This window comes from Ovis canadensis, chromosome 5 (assembly GCF_042477335.2).
Source record: "Ovis canadensis isolate MfBH-ARS-UI-01 breed Bighorn chromosome 5, ARS-UI_OviCan_v2, whole genome shotgun sequence".
Taxonomy (NCBI): domain Eukaryota; kingdom Metazoa; phylum Chordata; class Mammalia; order Artiodactyla; family Bovidae; genus Ovis; species Ovis canadensis.
Genome location: NC_091249.1, coordinates 121,446,533 through 121,467,310, shown reverse-complemented (window position 1 = coordinate 121,467,310; position 20,778 = coordinate 121,446,533). Strand labels below are relative to the sequence as shown.

The 20,778-nt window shown below is 42.0% G+C and overlaps 1 protein-coding gene across 1 annotated transcript in view; it reads right to left on the bottom strand.

Moving 5' to 3' along the window:
- Positions 1 to 20,778, bottom strand: part of MAN2A1 (mannosidase alpha class 2A member 1) — a 198,256-nt gene that overhangs the window by 67,750 nt on the left and 109,728 nt on the right. Inside the window, exons 11-12 of the mRNA XM_069592653.1 lie at positions 17,130 to 17,244; positions 15,949 to 16,016 (exon numbers count right to left, since the gene is read on the bottom strand). Of these exons, the coding sequence (XP_069448754.1) occupies positions 15,949 to 16,016; positions 17,130 to 17,244 (183 nt within the window). The remainder of the gene's footprint in view (positions 1 to 15,948; positions 16,017 to 17,129; positions 17,245 to 20,778) is intronic.

Here is a 20,778-nt window from a genome sequence, read left to right as displayed (position 1 = left end):
AAAATAAAATCTAAACCTAATAAATCTAAAATAGTTTTGTACTGAGGAAAAATGAAAGCAGACTAATCATAAGGACCAGGGAAGAGTCTGAGCGTTTCAAGTTTAAGCAAAATTGATAAAGGAATGATTTAAGATACGACGCTCTGAAAGCACTAAGGAGAATCATTAGGAAACAACATGGGAGTCTGGGAGTAGCCTACTGACAAACACTGTCTGCAGACGTATAAAGGACAGCCAGAATGTATATGTAGTCGATAATTATATTATTTAAACCGTTCCATCATAAACTTTAAACTGGTTAATGCAAGAGTTATAAAAATTATTACTTCAGGAGGTACAAGAATGGAATAAGCAATGCTGTTTGTTTTGAAAAGTCAGCAGCTAACTATGTCTGTGATCAGGAGACGGGATACAGCGAAGTGGACAGATGGCACTGCTCAAACTGCAAAGACTTCCTGAGAGGCAACATTTTCCAAGAGATCTTTGAAAGGGATAAAGTCAGACAGAGAAAAGTCGAGGCACTCTAACATCTTGGTAATAATCTGATGCCAGCTGGAAGAATCATGGTGGCTTCTATACCTTTCGGGGGAACTCACTAATTATGTCAAACAATTTCATCCCTCTTCAAACCACTAATCTACAGTTTTACAAGATTTTTCAAAGTTCTTTTGGTGGCAAAACTTAAACTGAACTGACATGAAGCTATATATAACTACTTATCCCTTTTAATATGAATATTCAGAATTTTTAAAGTATTTGATGAGTTTTGCCCCGGACTCTGAAGTATTACATAGTACGCCATGTGTGTGTTCCTATCAGGTTCCTACAAGTTTAGAAATTCTGAGTCCACACATAAACATCCAGCCCTGACGGTTTCAGGTAAAGGCTTAAGGACTCGTATTTACAGGCTATACCGTAATGTGAGTTACATACTACTTGTCGATTCTGTCCATATTCTGAGCAAGAAAGAACCAACAAGTAAAAGGGGGGAAGAGGCACTCATCCTACACAGTGCTACCGAATCTGGCACGCAACGGCCAACGGACTGAACCACGGAACACGTGTGCTTCGGCCCGGCTGTGAGCAGGCCACTGAGGAACAGCGGCTGATGAAGAGCTCTGTGTCCTCCACACGTGGAACCCAGGCCCCAACAGGACACACGTCTGCTTCTGTGAGACATCCCTTCCGCTCTGTCTCAATGCGTAACTGTCACACTCAATGACGTCTCGGTTTTGGAATAAACAGAAAACTCCGCTTCTTTAATAGCTGTGATTGATAAGACCTCTCCTTTCTTAATGTTTACTTCTGGCTGTGTCTGGTCTGAGATGCAGCTCCTGGACTCCTAAGCACGTGAGCTCCAGAGCTGAGGTGCAGGGACTCAGCTGCCCCACGAATGTGGGTCTCGGTCCACCACCAGGGGCTGACCCATGTCCCCTGCCTCGGAAGGCAGACTCTTAACCACTGAAACACCAGGAAGTCCCTGACAGGATTTTTCTGACTGCTAAGATAGTCTTGGGGACATATTTTTAAGATGCTTTTAATACTCAGGACTGATGTACTCAGCACAGATCTGTTTCTATAATACACAAAACACAAATCCACTGAGCCGAAGGGAGCAGGAAAGGGTAAGCCAATGATCAGAAAATATGGCAGCTGCCCTGTGGCCTAGTTAATAAGCTCAGTGAGCACACACTACCAGTTGGCTACTCCATAGCCATTCTCATTTTCTACTTTGCCAAAAGAAACCCAATTTTACTTCAGATCACAACAATCCTAGCTTAAAAAAAAAATCAAAACATTTGATCTCCCACGCCTGGGGTAGGCCACATGATATAGTTCTGGCCAACAAAAAATCTAATTGGAATTCAATAAGTAGTGAAAGTGAAAGTCAATCAGTCGTGTCTGACTCTTTGTGATCCCATGGACTGTTTAGTCCATGGAATTCTCCAGGCCAGAATACTGGAGTGGGTAGCCTTTCCCTTCTCCAGGGGATCTTCCCAACCCAGGGATCGAACCTGGGTCTCCTGCATTGCAGGTGGATTCTTTACCAGCTGAGCCACCAGGGTGGAGCTTCCTAGAAAGTTATTCTGTGTGTGCGCACGCGCGTGTGTATGTGTGTGTGTGCTCGTGCGCACGCACGTGCTCAGTGGTTCAGTCACGTTCAACTCTCCGTGACCCCATGGACTGTACCCCACCAGGCTCCTCTGTCTGTGGGATTCTCCAGGCAAGAATACTGGAGCAGGTTGCCATGCCCTCCTCCAGCGGATCTTCCCGACCCAGGGATCAAACCTCTGTCTCTTGGTCTTCTGCAATGACAGGTGGATTCTTTACCACTGTGCCACCTGGGAAGCCCAGAAATTTACTATATCACCAATTTAATAAAGATCAGCAGGCTCAATTGGCATAATTTTCATCCTTTGCTCCTCCCACTTCTGGCTGGAACACAGATGCAATGTCTGGAAAAGCAGCAACAATCTTAAAACCGTAAGAACAACAGCTATAGGCTCAGGAAGGCAGAGAGCTGAAAGGTAAAAAAAACGCCTGATTCTTTATTGACCCCATGAGATACAGCGCAAGTCCCGGACTGCCCACCTCGAAACTTGCACATAAAAAAATTTACCTGCCTTCAATTTTTGTTGTAGGCAGTTGAATGTAACCCAAAGTGATTCATTAAACACATAAAAAATAATACTGGGTAACATACGGAAGCCAACTAGTACCAAAAACTTAAAGTAACACTGAATGCAAGAGATAATTCTCCTAAAGTAGAAAATTCCCCATAAAGATTCATCATTATAGACATGCTTCTCCTTAAAGGGTTGTTTATTTTTTAAACAAGTCCTTAACTGCCTGTCAAATACTCCACATAACTCCTTCCTCATAACTGTCACCTCCTCCATTTCAATTTTTAGTTTTCAACTCAGCAAACATGTCCTACAAGCCAAGCACTTTTCCTTATTTGACTCAACTAATCACAACTTCTTCCATTCAAACAAGTCATCTTCCTTTCCTCCATGGGACTCGGAAGAGAGATTTCATAAAAACATAAAACGAAAATCTCAGGATTTACCAATCCCATTCTGCTTTTATTTAAAAAAATAAAGGCAAGTTTGGCATCTTTGTAAAACTTCTTTATGAACACAGAAATAAATGCAGAAAAGTGAAAGCGTTAGTCGCTTTCATGTCCGACTCTTTGTGACCCCATGGACTGTAGTCTATGAAATTTTCCAGGCAAGAATCCTGGAGCGGGTTGCCATTCCCTACTCCTGGGTATCTTCCCAACCCAGGGATCGAACCTAGGTCTCCTGTATCCCCGGCATATTCTTTACTGTCTGAGCCATCAAGGAAGTCCCAGCATAGAACATCTGACAAAGTCATTGATAGTGTTGATGAACACTGACATCTTTAACACTCTCTTCACATCTATACATGACTATTTCTGCAGGGTGGCCCTCTCCCAGCACACTGTCCGGCCCAAACGCTCCTGGCGCACACTACTAAGTGCCTTTCCCGAGACCATGAGGCACCATGTTTGGGATGATGAGCCAGACTCAGCCTCTGCCTTCAGGAGGCTTATAGCAAGTCTCGCCACATCGCACATGTAGCGAGAGAAGCAACGGTGAGTAAGGACATGCTCCTGTGAGAGCGCGCAGAGTGACACCCAGCCCCGACCCAAGGGCATCAGGAAAGGCCCCAGAGGGCGCAGCACCAATGCTGAGTTCTCAAAGACAATCAGGAACGGATCAAGCCGAGGGGGGGGGGGGGGTGGTGTGCATATGCGTGTGTTTGGGGGCAAGGTGGAAAGGGTTTTTGTTTATTTTTTTCCAGGGAGCAAAGACCTGTAAGACAAAACATAGCAAGTCAAAGAAACTGATAGCTTTTGAAAGGTTAGAGCTCATGGTGCAGGCTAGAGTATCCTATGGAAGATGATACAAGAGAAGTCAAAATGCAGACAGAAAAGCCAAGTTAAAGACTCTGGGAATTTTTCTTTAGGGCAATGGGAAAAAGAAGGGTTTGAGCAGGAGAGTTACAACATCATTGCTAACACTTGCCGAGTGCCTACTAAGCACTAGATCCCATATAATTAAGTTCATATACATAATCTTACTTAATTCCTCAAACAAATGTATGCAGCAGGGACACACCCAAGGGAGAAAGAGCTGGCACTGAATAAATACGGACAAAATTGAGATACATTTAATAAACGACACAAGAAGACACCATGTTTGTCTGGATCCAAGCTGAAAGTGAAAGAGAAGAGACAAAAATAATCACAGTAAGCCCACGATTTCTCGTGCAAACAAACAGACTTTTAAGAGTGAAAGGGGACACTAAATGAAAAACTAGAGCGCATGATCACTTCCAAGTTGAGGCCCAGGTTCCTGGCCCGGGGAACTGGATGAGGATGCGAAAATTGTATCACAGAGCTTGGGACCACAAAACAAGTTCAGGCAGAGAGGAATTCCATTTAAACACACTGAGGCAGAGGTGTGAGCGGCCGTCCCAGTGGAGCTGCCCGCAAGGCCTGCGGGCGTGTGGGTCTAGACCTCCAGGCACTTCTCAGCAGAGCTGTGTATTTTTTTGAGAGGCAGTGGGGCAGTGACAGTAAGTGACGGCAATGGGGAGGAAATGCCACTCTCACCACAAGCTCCTAGCTTTCAAAGCTTCCCAAGGCAACACGACCGTTTCTAAGGTCTCTACGTGCTCTGCTTCTCTGCCTCTTTCAGGTGTCACCATAATTCGAAGCTATAGCTCAATATACCATTAGCAAACTGCCTTCACATTATAAAAATTCTGCCAAAACTAGGTGGGAAATTCTGATCCAGTTTAATGATCAAATTTACAATAATGATTTGGATTTTCACTATGTCTAATTATTTCCAATGCCTTCTTAATTTTGATGCACTTATCAGTCAGGCGAGTTAAGTTTAGCAGGAACATTTTTAAAATTTCCTTTTTAAAAGAAGAAAAGAATATCTGTGGTATGCTTTATAAATGTTTTCATATTGAAAATGCCTCTTTGTTACTTTCACATATGAAAGATAACTTTGAGTAAAAAATGATTTCAAAACTCCACAGACCTGTTATAGAGCAGAAATCTAAGTCAGTCTAGCTTTTGTGCCATATTACACAATATCTGTCTTTCTGCCTGGGTACTTTTACAAAATGTCCTTTTCCTTTTAATTGAAATAAGTTACCAAGATGCACTAGGGGTGACTCTCCTTTCATTTACATTACCAAGAACTCAGCCCTTTTCATCTACAAAGCAAGGCCTCCTCAGCTCAGAACACTTTTCGTTGTATCTTTGATTACTGCATCTGCTAACATTTTTCCTACAGAAAACCCACGATTCTTCTGCTGAACTCTTGTCCCTCATCCCTGTCACTGTCCTCCTTCCCCTGCATTCCTGAAGAGCATCTCTTTCTTCATGTCGCTGACACACCTTTTCACCATGTCAGCTTCACTCCTAAATATCACTAATGAAGATTCTGTCCCTCTCATCCTAATAGTCTCCTCATCTCACACCCCCGCTCCCCCTTTCTATAGCATCTTGCCATTTTTGTCTTCCACTGTTACTTTTTCCTTAGGGATTATGACTCAAACTAAGAATTACAAAGAGTTCAAATTTTTTTTTCCTGGTCTCTGTAATAAACTATTTTAAGATAAATTGTTCTTCTCAGTCTTCATGTTACCCCAGTTTTCAGAATTCTGTAGAGCTTTTTCACAAGCTCTCCTATGATAAGTCCCCATTTGCTCCTCCTCATAGAGACAGACATCCAGCTAGGTCCTGTGTGTGAGAAAGGCGCCTCGCGGTCTTCACGGCAGTACTGGCTCGAGTTCCTCTCTTGTCCAGAGTTAGTTATTCCACAAATATTTGTTGATCACCTGTTATTTGCCAGGGCATTCAAAAATAAGTTCCCTGCACTCATGAAGCTAACATTTTAGCAAGAGAGATGGAAAACCAGAAATAAAGGAAATAATCAGTTTGTTACTAAGGCCTGAAGAACGCAAAGAAGACGCAGTGACAGAGGAAAGGGTGAGTGAGAGAGAAGCTTTCAGGCACAGAGGCGGCCTGACTGATGCTCTGGAAGGCTGCTGCGCAGGGGGCCGCCGTCTGCAGCGACGGGTCTTCTACACCAGCTCCGCTGCTCTGGAAAAGCACAGGGCCTCTTCCTTCAGCACACAACGGCAGGTATTCTCCTGGCCCATGCCACCAACAGTGCTTTCCCCGAGCGGACCCTGTGCTAGATCAACGCTCTATCACCGGTTCCCCTATTTGTTCCTGCCCACTTTATTTCTGGCAGATTCAGTCCCCAAATCGGTTGTAAAGTACAGGCACGGTGAAACCCGCCAATGTGATGAAGGCTGGCAATAGCTCTGTTAACTGAAAGGGTTAAACCTGCCTTGAAAGTAAACACTAAAGTAAAACGTCTTTAAAAAAAAACCAACTATTTATTTTTAATTGAAGGATAACGGCTTTACAGAAGTTTGTTGTTTTCTGTCAACATGAACCAGCCATAGGTATATCTTTAAGGACATCTTCCATCAGTCATCATTCTGCAGAGCTTCACCATGAAAGACTTCATCATAAACCATGCAAATACGTCTCATGCCCGAGTCTACTGATGCAAAAGCAAAGCTTCTGCTTTGATTATGGGACCACTAATCGGCATTCTATGTCATATTTTCTGCATAACCATGGAACGTGAAGTCACTCAGTCATGTCCAACTCTTCACGACCCCATGGACTGCAGCCTACCAGGCTCCTTTGTCCATGGGATTTTCCAGGCAAGAGTGCTGGAGTGGATTGCCATTTCCTTCTCCAAGGGATCTTCCCAACCCAGGGATCGAACTCGGGTCTCCCACATCGTAGACAGACGCTTTACCGTCTGAGTTTCTAGCCTAGTTTTTCTAAAGAAGACCAGGGATTTAAATACTCAAAACTATTAGGCAATCTGAGCCCAGAGTGCTTCTACATCTTTACAATTTCTTCCCAAATCTTTTGTAGGCATCTTGTCGGTATTTATCGGTGACTTACCGTTACTGAAAATTTCCAAATCACTCAACTTTATGATTAAAAAAACTTTACACTTAATTCATCAGTTTAATAAAAATCAAATTGTGAGAGAACAGTAACAAGAAAAACTGACTGGGGAGTAAGTAACTGCTTTCAGGTAATCACACGGTTCAGCTGAACTCCTGGCGAGGGAGAAGCCCCAGCCGGGGGCTAGCCAGCGGTCTGCTGGCAGCAAGGGCAGGTGCCGTGGGCACAGAGCACCCGTTGGTCTAGCTGGCCAGTTAAGCGGGATTTGTAAACAGAGACCTGAGGCACGGAGGATGAAAGGGAAGAACAGCTGCCTCTTGAGCTACGGAAAGCAGCACCCTCTCGTCCGTTTCTCCTGTACCAGAATCTCAAAGCCTTGTGCTCTGTGCTCAGCCACGTCCGACTGTGCGACCCGGTGGACTGTAGCCCGCCAGGCTCCTCTGCCCATGGGATTCTCCAGGCAAGAAAGAACATTGCAGTGGGTTGCCATTCCCTTTTCCCGAGGATCTTCCCAAACCAGGGATCAAACCCGGGTCTTCCACACTGCGGGTGGATTCTTTACCATTTGAGCCACAGGGAAGCCCCTTCAAAGCCTTGTGGGTGGACCTAAAGGAATCAATCTCCACGCCTGCTTTTAGGAGCCTGCACGCCATTTTTATTTCTGTTTATCACTGGCTGGTGAGCAGGTGTGTTTTTCAGTCCAGTGTGACCAGCAATGCAGTCTGCAGTCATCTTAGACTGCCGCAAGGGTGCCCGTCAAGCCAAGGCTTCGGTGCTCCTTTGATTGTCCAACATCTGAGCTTTAATAAAAACCCAGAGTCAATTTCAGGGTTCCTAGTCAGTCACCATATAAAATCAAAGTGTCAATATAAGTCAATGTGAGACTGAAAGAGTATTTTAGGAGTTAATACACATCATTCCTGATATGATAAACTCAATAGAAGTATTAAGAGTAGGGAGAACAATGTGAGAGAGGTGGAGTCTTTCCTCCTCTTCTCTCCTCGAAGATCTATTTTCCTTAAAAGTCAGGTGAACAGCAGGCCGGTAAATGACTAATTTAGAATGGCAAACTCTAGACAAGGTTATTTTATTTTGCTTATCAGACATGACTGTTCCCAAACCGTTCCGACTACTAGGCAAAGAAGTTTTAACACAAAATGTACCATGTGGAAGGTGGTACATTTCTTCCAATCCCCTAAGAAACTTTGGTTGTTTAAATAATGTACTATATTCCACTCAGTCATCTGGTTAAAACATCCTCTCTAAAATATTCCAGATAACAAACAGGCTGAAAAGTGTTTCTGGATAATCAGAGAACTGGTCAATCTACATCTTAAAAGCAGTCAACGTCAACAAAACACAACTCAGATGGAATGCAGATAAAAATACACAAATATCATTCAAAAGTAATTAGTACTTAAACAGAATAGTCTCTCAGAGGAGAGTCTGGGAACTCCTCCTTCAAGTCCAGTAGTGAACACTAATTTGCAAACAGACTACTGGAGAAGGAAATGGCAACCCACTCCAGTATTCTTGCCTGGAGAATCCCATGGACAGAGGAGCCTTGTGGGCTACAGTCCACGGGGTCGCAGAGAGTCGGACACGACCGAGCGACTTCACTCACTCACTCACAGACTATGCACTTAGCACCCAGACAGACTTGGACTAGTCCAGCTCATTCGTCTCCAGGACTGCTGGTTAGGGCCCCCCTGGGGCTCAGGGGTAAAGCATCCACCTGCCAATGCAGGAGACGTGGGTTCGATCCCTGGGTCAGGAAGATACCCTTGGGAAGGAAATGGCAACCCACTCCAGTCTTCTTGCTGGGAAATCCCAGAGACACAGGAGCCTGAGGAACCTTCAGTCTGTGGAGTTGCGAATGAGTCGGACACGACCATACAACTGCCATTAACAATTCCTCCATTAAAGACAAGTTATAAACTAGTTTTCTAAGTAAGGGTTCAGTGTCAGAGCCTAGAGAATCCTGTATTCTATTATCACCTTGAATTCCCTTGTGATAATTATAATATGTAGCCATTTCCAAGGGAAAAAAAAGAAACAACAAAAAAAACCCTTCTTGATTGTATCAATTTATTTTTCTGCTAACTAATGTGAAGACATTTCCACACTAGCTTTCTAGGACATGACAAGACTTGAGCTCGAACCTCATAAACCATGAGCAACAAGCACAACCCTCACACTAATTAACACTGTGAACACTGCTTCATCTCCCCCAAAGAAAAAGCCAACATTCCAAACAAAACAATTAGGCTCTGAACTTGGTTTCTTCACTTAAAACTTATGTTTAAATAAATGGAAGAGATGTTAGGTACTTCCTTAGATATATTCTGATTTTATGACATAATGACCCATCAGAAAATGCTCCAAAGCCTTGAACCTCATCCCACTAGTGGAAAACTACTATCAGAATAACCGTGTCTGATGACAATATTAAAAATACAATGGCAAAAACCATGATATTATATCACAACATTATAAATCAATTTTCCCCCAATTAAAAAATACAAAATGCAGAATTAGGCAAATAGTCTATGTCAACAACAATAGCAAAACTCTTATGACAAAGTAAACTCATTCAGGTATATGGGTGTATCTTTTGAATCCATTCATTCTTTAGAGACCCCAAGAATGCAATCCCAACAAAGTCAACTCTGAAGAACGCAGTGGTGCTGAGATGCGATGCCAAATTTGTCAAGTCTCACGGTATTATACTCTGAAATCTCAAATGAACAGCTGTCTAAATGCTGAACAAATTTAAAGTATATTGAATTACTGCTTATTTTTATTTATATTAGTATTTAGTGGTTTGGGAGTCTTCTGCCACTCAGCCTCCAAATGTCAGATGAAAGATTCTATTGAGGAGAATATATACCAGGATACCACATCTTCACATAGAATGTGAACCGTATTCTATGCATCTGTGGTATCTGAAGTTTAATCTTCTCTTCAAGCAATAACACAATGTGTTGTAACACATCTTTCTTAAATTCTCACCATGCTATCACACCACAGGCACAGCGGTGGACATAAAGAAACCCTCCAGGAGTTTACAGTCTTGGGGGACACACTTCAGTTACACCGGCAGAAAAAAAGCCAGCATCAACCCCAGTCACACGACTGAGCTGCGCCAGACCCATGACGGGATGAGGCCCCAGGCGTCTTGGGAGGAGGGGGCATTTGTCTGGTTTTGCCCTTGGGAAACACGTGAACTCTGAGGCCAGTGTGAGCTGTGGGAGGTCCTCTCCCAAGCCGCTGCCATTCTTTCCTCTGTGTCCCTACAGGTGCCTCCCATCAGGCAGTGGAGAGTAACCACCACCCCCCCTCACACCCCAGGTGGCCTCCCTGACTTCTCGACTTTCGAGTCTAGGTCTGAAGCCTAGCCATTTCTATCCAAGTAACTTTTTCAGAGTGGCTTTGGGTAGACTCGTCAGAGAGCTGAATTATAGTTAATAAGTTAGGTACAGAGAAAGGCCTAGGGACAGTAAGCTATTACTGTAGTTCACGAAAAACATAAAGGATTGGTCAAAACCAAAAGCAATAGAAAGAGAAGAGGATGGATGTCAGAGCTGAGTAAAGCTAAAATCCAAATGACTCTCTGATTGATGACAATTAAGGATTAAGAAAAAATAAAAGTCAATGTGGGTTCTGGCGCTTCAGAACCTAGACAGCTGCAAAGAAAATGATGCTGTCAATCAAGGTCCTCCAACAAATGAATGGCCACACTTCAAGTGAGTGGGGTATTGAGTGCCTGTTCTGGAATTCTCCTTTTTAATCTGGCTGATATTCTGAAGTAACCTAAGCCTAGAAAACACTGACTTCCTTTTTGTCTCCACATGGTTAATGCTATCTTTTCTACTTAATTCATTTTTTTTTTTTTTCTGGCCAAAAATGATGTTCAGTTTAGTTCAGTCACTCATTTGTGTCCGACTCTTTGTGACCTCATGAATCACAGCACACCAGGCCTCCCTGTCCATCACCAACTCCCGGAGTTCACTCAGACTCACGTCCATCGAGTCGGTGATGCCATCCAGCCATCTCATCCTCTGTCGTCCCCTTCTCCTCCTGCCCCCAATCCCTCCCAGCATCAGTCTTTTCCAATGAGTCAACTCTTCGCATGAGGTGCCCAAAGTACTGGAGTTTAGGACTCCTAACTAATACTTTTCTAATAATTAGAAGCATTTAAAGGTAAATTTGTAATAGTGATTTCAAACTAAAAACTTATCTACTTGAAAAAGTTAAACTTTCAGATTCACAGACGCCAGCTCGTATAATTTTGACTACACTTGTGTTCAGTCGCTCAGTCTTGTCTGACTCTTGGTGAACCCAGGAACTGTTCATGGATCTCCCAGGCAAGAATACTGTAACGGGTGGCCACTTCCTCCTTCAGGGGGATCTCCCTGACCCAGGGGATCAAATCTGCATCTACCCGTGGATTCTTTACCACTGAGCCACCAGGGAAGCCCTTTTATCACATACTTGGTGGCATTTCAAAGTATCCACCATTCAAAAACAGTTACTTTACACCCTGCCAGGCCACATGACTTGCAGACCTGTGCTGTGTTCACCCTGTCCTGCCTGAGCAGACGGAATACTGAGAGGAGACTGAAATCTCCTTGTGTGTCTCAGACTTTCAGCTTGCAGCCTCAGTCCCTAATCTTGTTAAGTCTTTGTATTAAATGTTCTCACAATTGGCTTCCTTAGGCAGCTGTGAACATAAAAAGAAACAGCAACATCTCTGTGTATTTAAGAATTAAGGCTAGACCATTTATGACTTGTTCAGGGTACCCTAACTTTTAATTTGCAATTTCATATGCTTTCTGTACAAAGGCTAAGAATATATTTACTATACAGCTTACATAACCTTGTGAACTAAATTAGGCACACGGGCAAGTGCTATGTCACTTTCAGCAAATCATGGACTACTTTACATACTCACAAATGAAATCATGTCAGGTTATAGCTATAACTAATGCTGCCAAAAGCATGATAGAATTCATTTTACATGTATTATTTAAACTGCATGGGTTTAGACCAATGTTTCTGAATCTTTTGTCAGAACTGCCGACTTAAAGCCTGAGCAGCACAGACGCGAGCTCTGACGCCCAGGACCTGCAAAACAGAACCAGAAGCTCTCCCGCTTTCAAGGGCACCAACAGTTCTCAGTCTTGACCGACTTTACCGAAAGAGCAGCAGCTCATGTAATTTGTGGCTAACAAGTAAAAAGTGGATTTAAAACCAAAATGTAAGTGGTTTTATTCATGAGGTTCTAGAGTTCAAAAAGTACAGTAAAGATAAAAAAAAGAATCTGACAATCCTAAGCAATTTCCAACACACTTAACTATGGAAACAGTAGCACTGACATTTGGTACAAAAGAACTCTAAAGATATAATATTAAAATGAAGAACACTATTTAAACAGAAACTATTTAAAATGAAATATCAAGAAGTGCCTGTTTTCCTAATAGACTCAAAAAGTCTATGCTTATTTTTAATTAAAAGTGTTCATTATTAAAGCTCAAAAATATATTTATCCTCAATTAACAGACTTCTGTCTCCTTTCTCCCTCTAGCATCAGGACAGCTTGAGTCTCACGCACAGCTGGCCAAGGCAAGGGCTGCACAGAGAAGAGACACCACAGAGCGCGGCTGTCCCCCTGGTCCCGGCACAGCCCACCCGCCCTGACAGGTGCCCAGGGAGACGAGGGGCGGGGGTGGAGCCCGGCTTCCTAAGAGCACACAGGTCATTCTCAGAGTCAGCAAAAAAGGAGATCTGCCACCATCAGAATAGGAAAGGATAAAAAAGGTAATAGATAAGAGGATTACGCCTAAAGCCAAATAGATTTACTGACACCACAGCTTATTAGGGACACAACATATTAAGAAGTGCCATACAATCCCCAATTCATCAAAACATTACTTAAGACAAAGCAAATGTTTTATAACTGATTCTTCTTTCAGTATCATCATCCTTTCATCCTAACTATGGCTTGGCTATATGAAAGCTTTCAAGACTTTAGCAAGACTAAACTTAAGACTTAAATTTTCTTTTCAGATCAATCCCTTCTTTTTCTGTCAGCCAAAAGAGATGCTCAGTTTCTTTAGTGTCACTTTAGTGGTGCCCAGCGTTACGGAGATATGCTCTTGCTCGAAGGTGTGGCCTAGGCCTCCTGCGAGTCCCTTCGCAGGGAAGAGGTGCGGTCATCAAAGGCTGCAGCCTGTGTGTGACCAAGCCCAGCTCGCCTAGCAACTGCGGAACTTCTGCAGTCACTCTGATCCCATTTATTTAAAAAAACCCTTAATAAAGTGTACCTAGTGAAAATAATGCATTACACTTCACAATTAGTCTTTTATTCTAAAATTTATGAGGTGATATTCAGTTTCTCAATTTAGACAGTAAAAACTTATATCACCAAACTGTAAGGTGGCAAGAATACACAGAAGAACTGTACAAAGAGATCTTCATGACCCAGATAATCATGATGGTATGATCACTCACCTAGAGCCAGACATCCTGGAATGTGAAGTCAAGTGGGCCTTAGGAAGCATCACTACCAACAAAGCTAGTGGAGGTGATGGAATTCCAATTGAGCTATTTCAGATCCTAAAAGATGATGCTGTGAAAGTGCTACACTCAATATGCCAGCAAATTTGGAAAACTCAGCAGTGGCCAGAGGACTGGAAAAGGTCAGTTTTCAATCCAATCCCAAACAAAGGCAATGCCAAAGAATGCTCAAACTACCCCATAATTGCACTCATCTCACGCTAGTAAAGTAATGCTCAAAATTCTCCAAGCCAGGCTTCAGCAATACATGAACTGTGAACTTTCAGATGCTCAAGCAGGTTTTAGAAAAGGCAGAGGAACCAGAGACCACATTGCCAACATCCACTGGATCACGGAAAAAGCAAGAGAATTCCAGAAAAACAAGTATTTCTGCTTTATTGACTATGCCAAAGCCTTTGACTGTGTGGATCACAATAAACTGTATAAAATACTGAAAGAGATGGGAATACCACACCACCTGACCTGCCTCTTGAGAAACCTGGATGCAGGTCAGGAAGCAACAGTTAGAACTGGACATGGAACAGATCAGTTCCAAATAGGAAAAGGAGTATGTCAAGGCTGTATATTGTCACCCTCCTTATTAACGTATATGCAGAGTACATCATGAGAAATGCTGGGCTGGATGAAGCAGAAGCTGGAATCAAGATTGCTGGGAGAAATATCAATAACCTCAGATATGCAGATGACACCACCCTTGTGGCAGAAAGTGAAGAACTAAACAACCTCTTGATGAAAGTGAAAGAGGAGAGTAAAAAAGTTGGCTTAAAGCTCAACATTCAGAAAACGAAGATCATGGCATCCGGTCCCATCACTTCATGGCAAATAGATGGGGAAACAATGGAAACAGTGTCAGACTTTATTCTTTGGGGCTCCAAAATCACTGCAGATGGTGACTGCAGCCACGAAATTAAAAGATGCTTACTCCTTGGAAGGAAAGTTATGACCAACCTAGATAGCACTTTAAAAAGCAGAGACATTACTTTGCCAACAAAGGTCTGTCTAGTCAAGGCTATGGTTTTTCCAGTGGTCATGTATGGATGTGAGAGTTGGACCATAAAGAAAGCTGAACACCGAAAAACTGATGCTTCTGAACTGTGGTGTTGGAGAAGACTCTTGAGAGTCCCTTGGACTGCAAGGAGATCCAACCAGCCCATCCTAAAGGAAATCAGTCCTGAATCTTCACTGGAAGGACTGATGTTGAAGCTGAAATTCCAATACTTTGGCCACCTGATGTGAAGAGCTGACTCATTTGAAAATACCCTGATGCTGGGAAAGATTGAAGCCAGGAGCAGATGGTTGGATGGCATCACTGACTCAATGGACATGAGTTTGGGTAAACTCCGGGAGTTGGTGATGGACAGGGAGGTCTGGCATGCTGCAGCTCAAGGGGTTACAGAGAGTCGGACACAACTGAGCGACTGAACTGAACTGATATTGTGTATCTGGGTACTGACTGATTGATACTTGGGATCACTTAAAAATAGATAACTTGGTTAAATAATTCTCAATAAAAACATAAAATGTTTTTTGTAAATCTAAATTAAATGTCCCATTTTTAGGTTGACTGAGCACCTTTCCCATTTAAAGATAAATCTACAGTGTGAAAATAAGGCAGTTTTACAAGCACAATGAGAGTTATCTAGTAAACAATTTACAGTAGGAACACTTATCTTCTAATAGTAATTACGTATCTTCTTCCATTTTAAAATACATGATCAGAGATTAATGAAAATAAGGTAAGTAAACAGAAAGTTAATTAAGAAAGAGTATACTCTAAAAACTAATCAACATTATTTAAATGTAAGGTAATTTTTATAAAACTACATATTCACCACCCCACGTTAAGTCTCTGCTAAGAACTATCCTCACAGTTATGTGGCTGTCCGTGTCCCAGCCAGCGCTGCGTTAGCTGCTAGCACTCAGCATGACCCCGCCGAGGCTTCCGCGGTGGTTCCAGGGCAAAGGTTCACCTGCCAACGCAGGAGACTCAGGCTCCAGCCCGGGTGGGGAGGACCCCTGGAGCAGGGCATGGCAACCCACTCCAGGACTCTTTCCTGGGGAATCTCACAGACAGAGGAGCCCGGCAGGCTGCAGTTTATGGGGTCGCAAAGGTTGGTCATGACTGAAGCAACTTAGCACGCACACACACGCATGACACAGCCATGGGAGAAGAAGCCACTCTTCCAAACAGGTGTTTTAAATTAATAAGCTGATTAAATGAAATACTGTCTTAAGATATACGCTGGATCCAGAGCAAAACCATGAAAATCCAAAAAGTCAAGTCACAGAAGTGGTCAAAGTTTATGAGAAATTATGTTATTTACCTTGGCTCTGCACTCAGACTTATTACATGTTTTTGTGGCAGAGAACTTTGCGTTCTTTGTTTCAAATCCTAGAAAAATGAACAGAAGTTTTTATTTTACTTTTAAAACAAGTTTCAAAATTAGCTGTGTAATAATACCTTGAGGAAAACATGAAAAGGGCACAGTAGAAAAGAAAAAACAACCCTCTTCCCAGCTACATAAAGTCCACCCGAGTTCAAAGTAAACAGACCTTGTGTCTATGAATATGTATCGCGCACTGAGATTTTAAGCACAGCATATGCTACAGGGACGAGCGTCCATAACGGGTAGTTCTAATTAGTAACCGAATGAATCGAATTTCTAGGGACGATTCTGCAGAAAGTTCCACTATGTTTCTTTTGTGTCACATGCTTCCTATCTTTAGAAACATAAGCTTGATAAATAAAAACAATTTTTAAATGTCTGAGTTACTAAGTAGAAGTATAAAGAGGACTGCAATGAAACCAATTTTGAACCGTTCGTCCTTGCTGTAGACACCAAGCTCTTCCTCTCAGGGCACGGTCTGTCCCACTAACTCATCCGAGCCCAGCGAGCTAAGGCAGACATCGCTCAGCTCCACAGAGGAAGGAGGGCCCACAGATGTAGAGGAGCTCCCTCCGCCCTGCAAGGAGCAGAGGTGAGACCAACAGCTAATCTCCCGGCTCCTCAGCCACTGCTCTGCTCTCCTGTGGCAACACTGCCCAGAGCACTGCCTGGACTCATCCTAAAACCGGAAGCAAATTTAGGATCATTCAAGAGGAAGTGCAGCAAGAACAGGTTCAGGACTTACGGCAGTTCACGCATCGCGGAGCTGTTCATTAAGGCTAAGGAAAATAACTAGTATAAAGTCTAGTTACCTTACAATATCATCTCAAGTGTTCTAGAAGTCTGAATGTTTTGCACACCTTGAAATAAGTTCATTATTTTATTTTTCATGCTTAGATTTCATGGGAAAATACACATCAAAAATCAAATAGAGACACACTTATAGGAAAGAAGAAGCACAAGTAGTTTATATAAAGTGATACAAATTATTTCAAATAATTTACAAAGAAATAATTATACTTCAATGTCTCTTTTTATTAAGCTTCTCACTCCCTTTCCCAATCCAGGAAGAAAAGAATCACTCATTTTTATTATGAAAATAGAAGATATTAACTAACCATTTCTAGGAAGGTGTCCGAAGAGTAAGAGTCGTATAAGTGTTTGTCCTTCAAAATAAGCAGCAGTGCAGAATGTCCAATTACCTTCTTTAAATTCATCAGTGAATGAAAGAGTCTGCGAACCAAAAATTTTACTCATCTGAGAAGTGATTCAAACATCAGTATACAATATTTTCATAGCGATCAGACTTGGTGCCAAGGGAGAGAGAAGGGGTGGATTGGGAGTCTGGCATTAGTAGACGCAAACTATTACGCATAGAATAGATAAACAACAAGGTCCTACTGTATAGCACAGGGAAATATATATACTATCCTGTGATATGCCATAATGGAAAGGAAAATTTAAAAATACATATATAACTGAATCACTGCTATGCAGTAGAAATTAACACACTGTACATCAACTAATCTGTATACAATATTTTCAGTTGTTTTATTTATGGCCAAACCACCATCATCTTCATCCTAAATTCAAACTAAAGCCCATCATAAACCTATGATGACTCTCTACCCTGAATGAAGTACTTAGGGAAAAAAGTTAACCAGAAGGTGTCGCTGGTAAGGATTCACCTAAATGGCGACCTTCCTGGACGCAGTTGAAGCACATAAACGTGTCCGCACTACTTGTGTTCTCCGTGAACATCAGACTAAATAGTAACAGTAGCCAGCACGGCGACCCCAACAGCTCTAAAGCACGCTACCAACAGCAACGAGCTGACGTTTCACTTTAGAAAAACCCTTAACAAGCACTGAAATAACAGCAAAAGAAGACATGAGATTAACTCTCACTCACAAGAAGATTCAATCAGTACACACACTTCTAAGAGTTCAAATTCCTAAAGAATTCGAATAGATATTTTGTTGAATTTAGTTTCATGTTCTTGTTCAAAAGAATTAGAAAAAAGTTTCTCTCAGATCCAGATAACAAAATTGTCTTTGTCCTTGTTCTATTTCTTTGTCACTGAAATTCTTAACTGTATTCAAACTGTGCGTTTCTGTCTGAGGAACAAAAGAGATGCTTATGAATCGACTGATTCAAGTTCAAATCTAAAATATAATCTTGGAACATTACCAGCTATTGCTGAAGCACTATACATAGGAAAAAAGACTTGACTTTTTTTTTTTTTTCCCCCAAAGTCCCATCTTATTTCTTTAAAGATTTAGAGAGCAGGTGTCCCTAAGTAAACTCATAATGGAGAAATTGGTAGAGAAACTTTTATAGTCATTCTTTCAATCAACCCTCAGATGCTTATAGAGGGATTATATTATTTTCCCCAACACAGAAAGCAATTTTGGATCTATGTGTTAAAATATTTTTGTTGATATTCAACAACAAAATAATTGTACAAGAATTAGATAACTTCAAAGATGCAAGCGATCATAATCAGTAAGTTATTAATTAAGTACATTTACATAGTAAATCTGTAACCAAAGTATTAAAATCTGATGGACTGGAGTTCAATCATCCAGCTAAATTTCTCATTTCTATTCAAATATTTTACTAAATAATAGTAAGTGTTTTCATAAGACTAAGACCATATATATGAAAGAACACAATTCAGTTATGAAAACAACTCCTTCAATCTAAGTTTATTTTTATTATCTACATGGCTATCTTTATGAGGTTATCTGAACCTGCAGAATAAAAGCCATGTTCCGCACCTGCTGAAATCTTACTATTAGTGTTTTAAAGAGTCCTAATTAAACTGAATAAGTGCCATGAATCAATGTCTGTGTCCTGAAGGCACATACGTGGTCTTCTTCTGAGATGAGCACTAAAGACAGTGCATTTCCCAAATACTTTCTCAAGATGCATAAAGCTATTTTGCTAAAAACAAAATAAAGCTAAACCCAGTAAATAAGTTTGGGGAAAACTGGGACAAACAAAATGTAATACATTTCAACACTTCATCAATGTGGGATTAAAATCTCCTCTAATCTCCTACTCTGCCCGTATCATACTACGGAACAAGTTTAGCAAACATCGCTGAGGGGTCAGTTTTTAGTTTGTTACCACTGCTGCTGTTTCAAGAGATGTCATCATGATCGCCATTCAATAGTTTAGACTACACGTTAGGAGCCTCATTCTCACCCTCTGTTCATTCTTTTCTCCTACCTACCTTTATTACAATTTAGCCAATGGCAGAATTCTTAATCTCTCTGTAACTGACCTCATTACCATCCCTTCTTCACACAGTCCCAGGGATTCACTTTTACGCTAAACACCCAGCAAAACACTGCCTAGTCTAATTCATTTTTGATGCCATGATTCTTATGCCATAATTAGAATCACCCTCCAAATATGCCATGATGCACACGTGCTCTCCGATTTATAATTACTTAAACACTCAGTCTACTGCTGAGAACATGACGGAAGAATCACCCTGAGGAGGCAGAAGAGAGGGCTCACAGGGCCTGGCGCTCTGACGGCCTGTGCGGCTGTCACACCTGAGCACAGCCTGGAAACGTGGAGGCGGGATGCATTCCATTTCCAGGTACTATCACTAGCAGCCGAAGTCGGCTCCTAACGCACACACTGGCTCACAGGGACATCTCTGCCAACATCCGAATAAGCAGGAGTCAGCAATCCAAGAACGAGAACTCGCCCTATACCAGCTGCTCCTTTAGTTGTAATTCTCTGACTTCTGTTTTGAAATTTCCTGTTTAAAAATGTGTGCTAATGACTTGATAACTGTTTATGGCTTTTCAATGAAGCATGAAGGGCTGACAAAGCAGATTTACAAATGTCAAGGACAATGAGAATTACTATGGCTTTTTCCTCTAAGATGCAGTTTTCTATTGGAATGCTTTCATAACTTAAAAGCAACACCAAATACATGGAGGAACTAATGGCAGGCCTTCTGGAGAGGTCATGAGACAGAAAATATTCTGTACAAAAGCCCTGTGACCTGCACCCTAACCCCCTTCGGTAAGGCAGCCACGGAGAGAGCAGTCAATGGAGGAGGAGGGCTCTCCGTGCCCTCCTAGGAGCTCTGCTCTGGCCTGACTCCCAGCAGCCTCACTTTCACACTCTGAGAAACCAAGAGAACAGGAGCAGGTGGAAAGGAAAATGGAGCGTCTGACCTGACTCTCAAAACCACCTTCTGTGCGAGCGATTAACATCATTATCATCCAGTAATATCTTCCACTTTAAGCTCAGCTTAAACTCGGACCAATGCCAGATATATCTGCCACAAGAAGACTGAGAAGATATTTAAGGTACTACCTTGGACATATTTTTTTAAGACTCAAGGCAACTCATGGAACCTCCAGAATATTTGTTACCAATTTTCCTGAAAGGCAGTCAAAATATCATGACTACAAACTTAGTTAACACCATTACAATTAGTAGCGTCAGCTGTGGGTCAGGTTTTAAGAATGACTTTATGTGCTCTGTACGTTTTCTACCTATGAGAACGTCTATAAAAAGAGATTCACTTTTTAACTTTAAGAAAATCAGATTTTTAATGATTTTAAAACATTATCAGAGTAATCTGGAAGAAGTGCTAATCTAAACTACGGTGAAACAATAGGCAAAACTCCTCCTCCAATGTCAGACTCTCACAGGCACCAATCCTAATGAACGACAGCCTCAACTCTGGTATGATGATGGAAATCCCACTATTACAAAAGGTTAAGCTTACTGGGA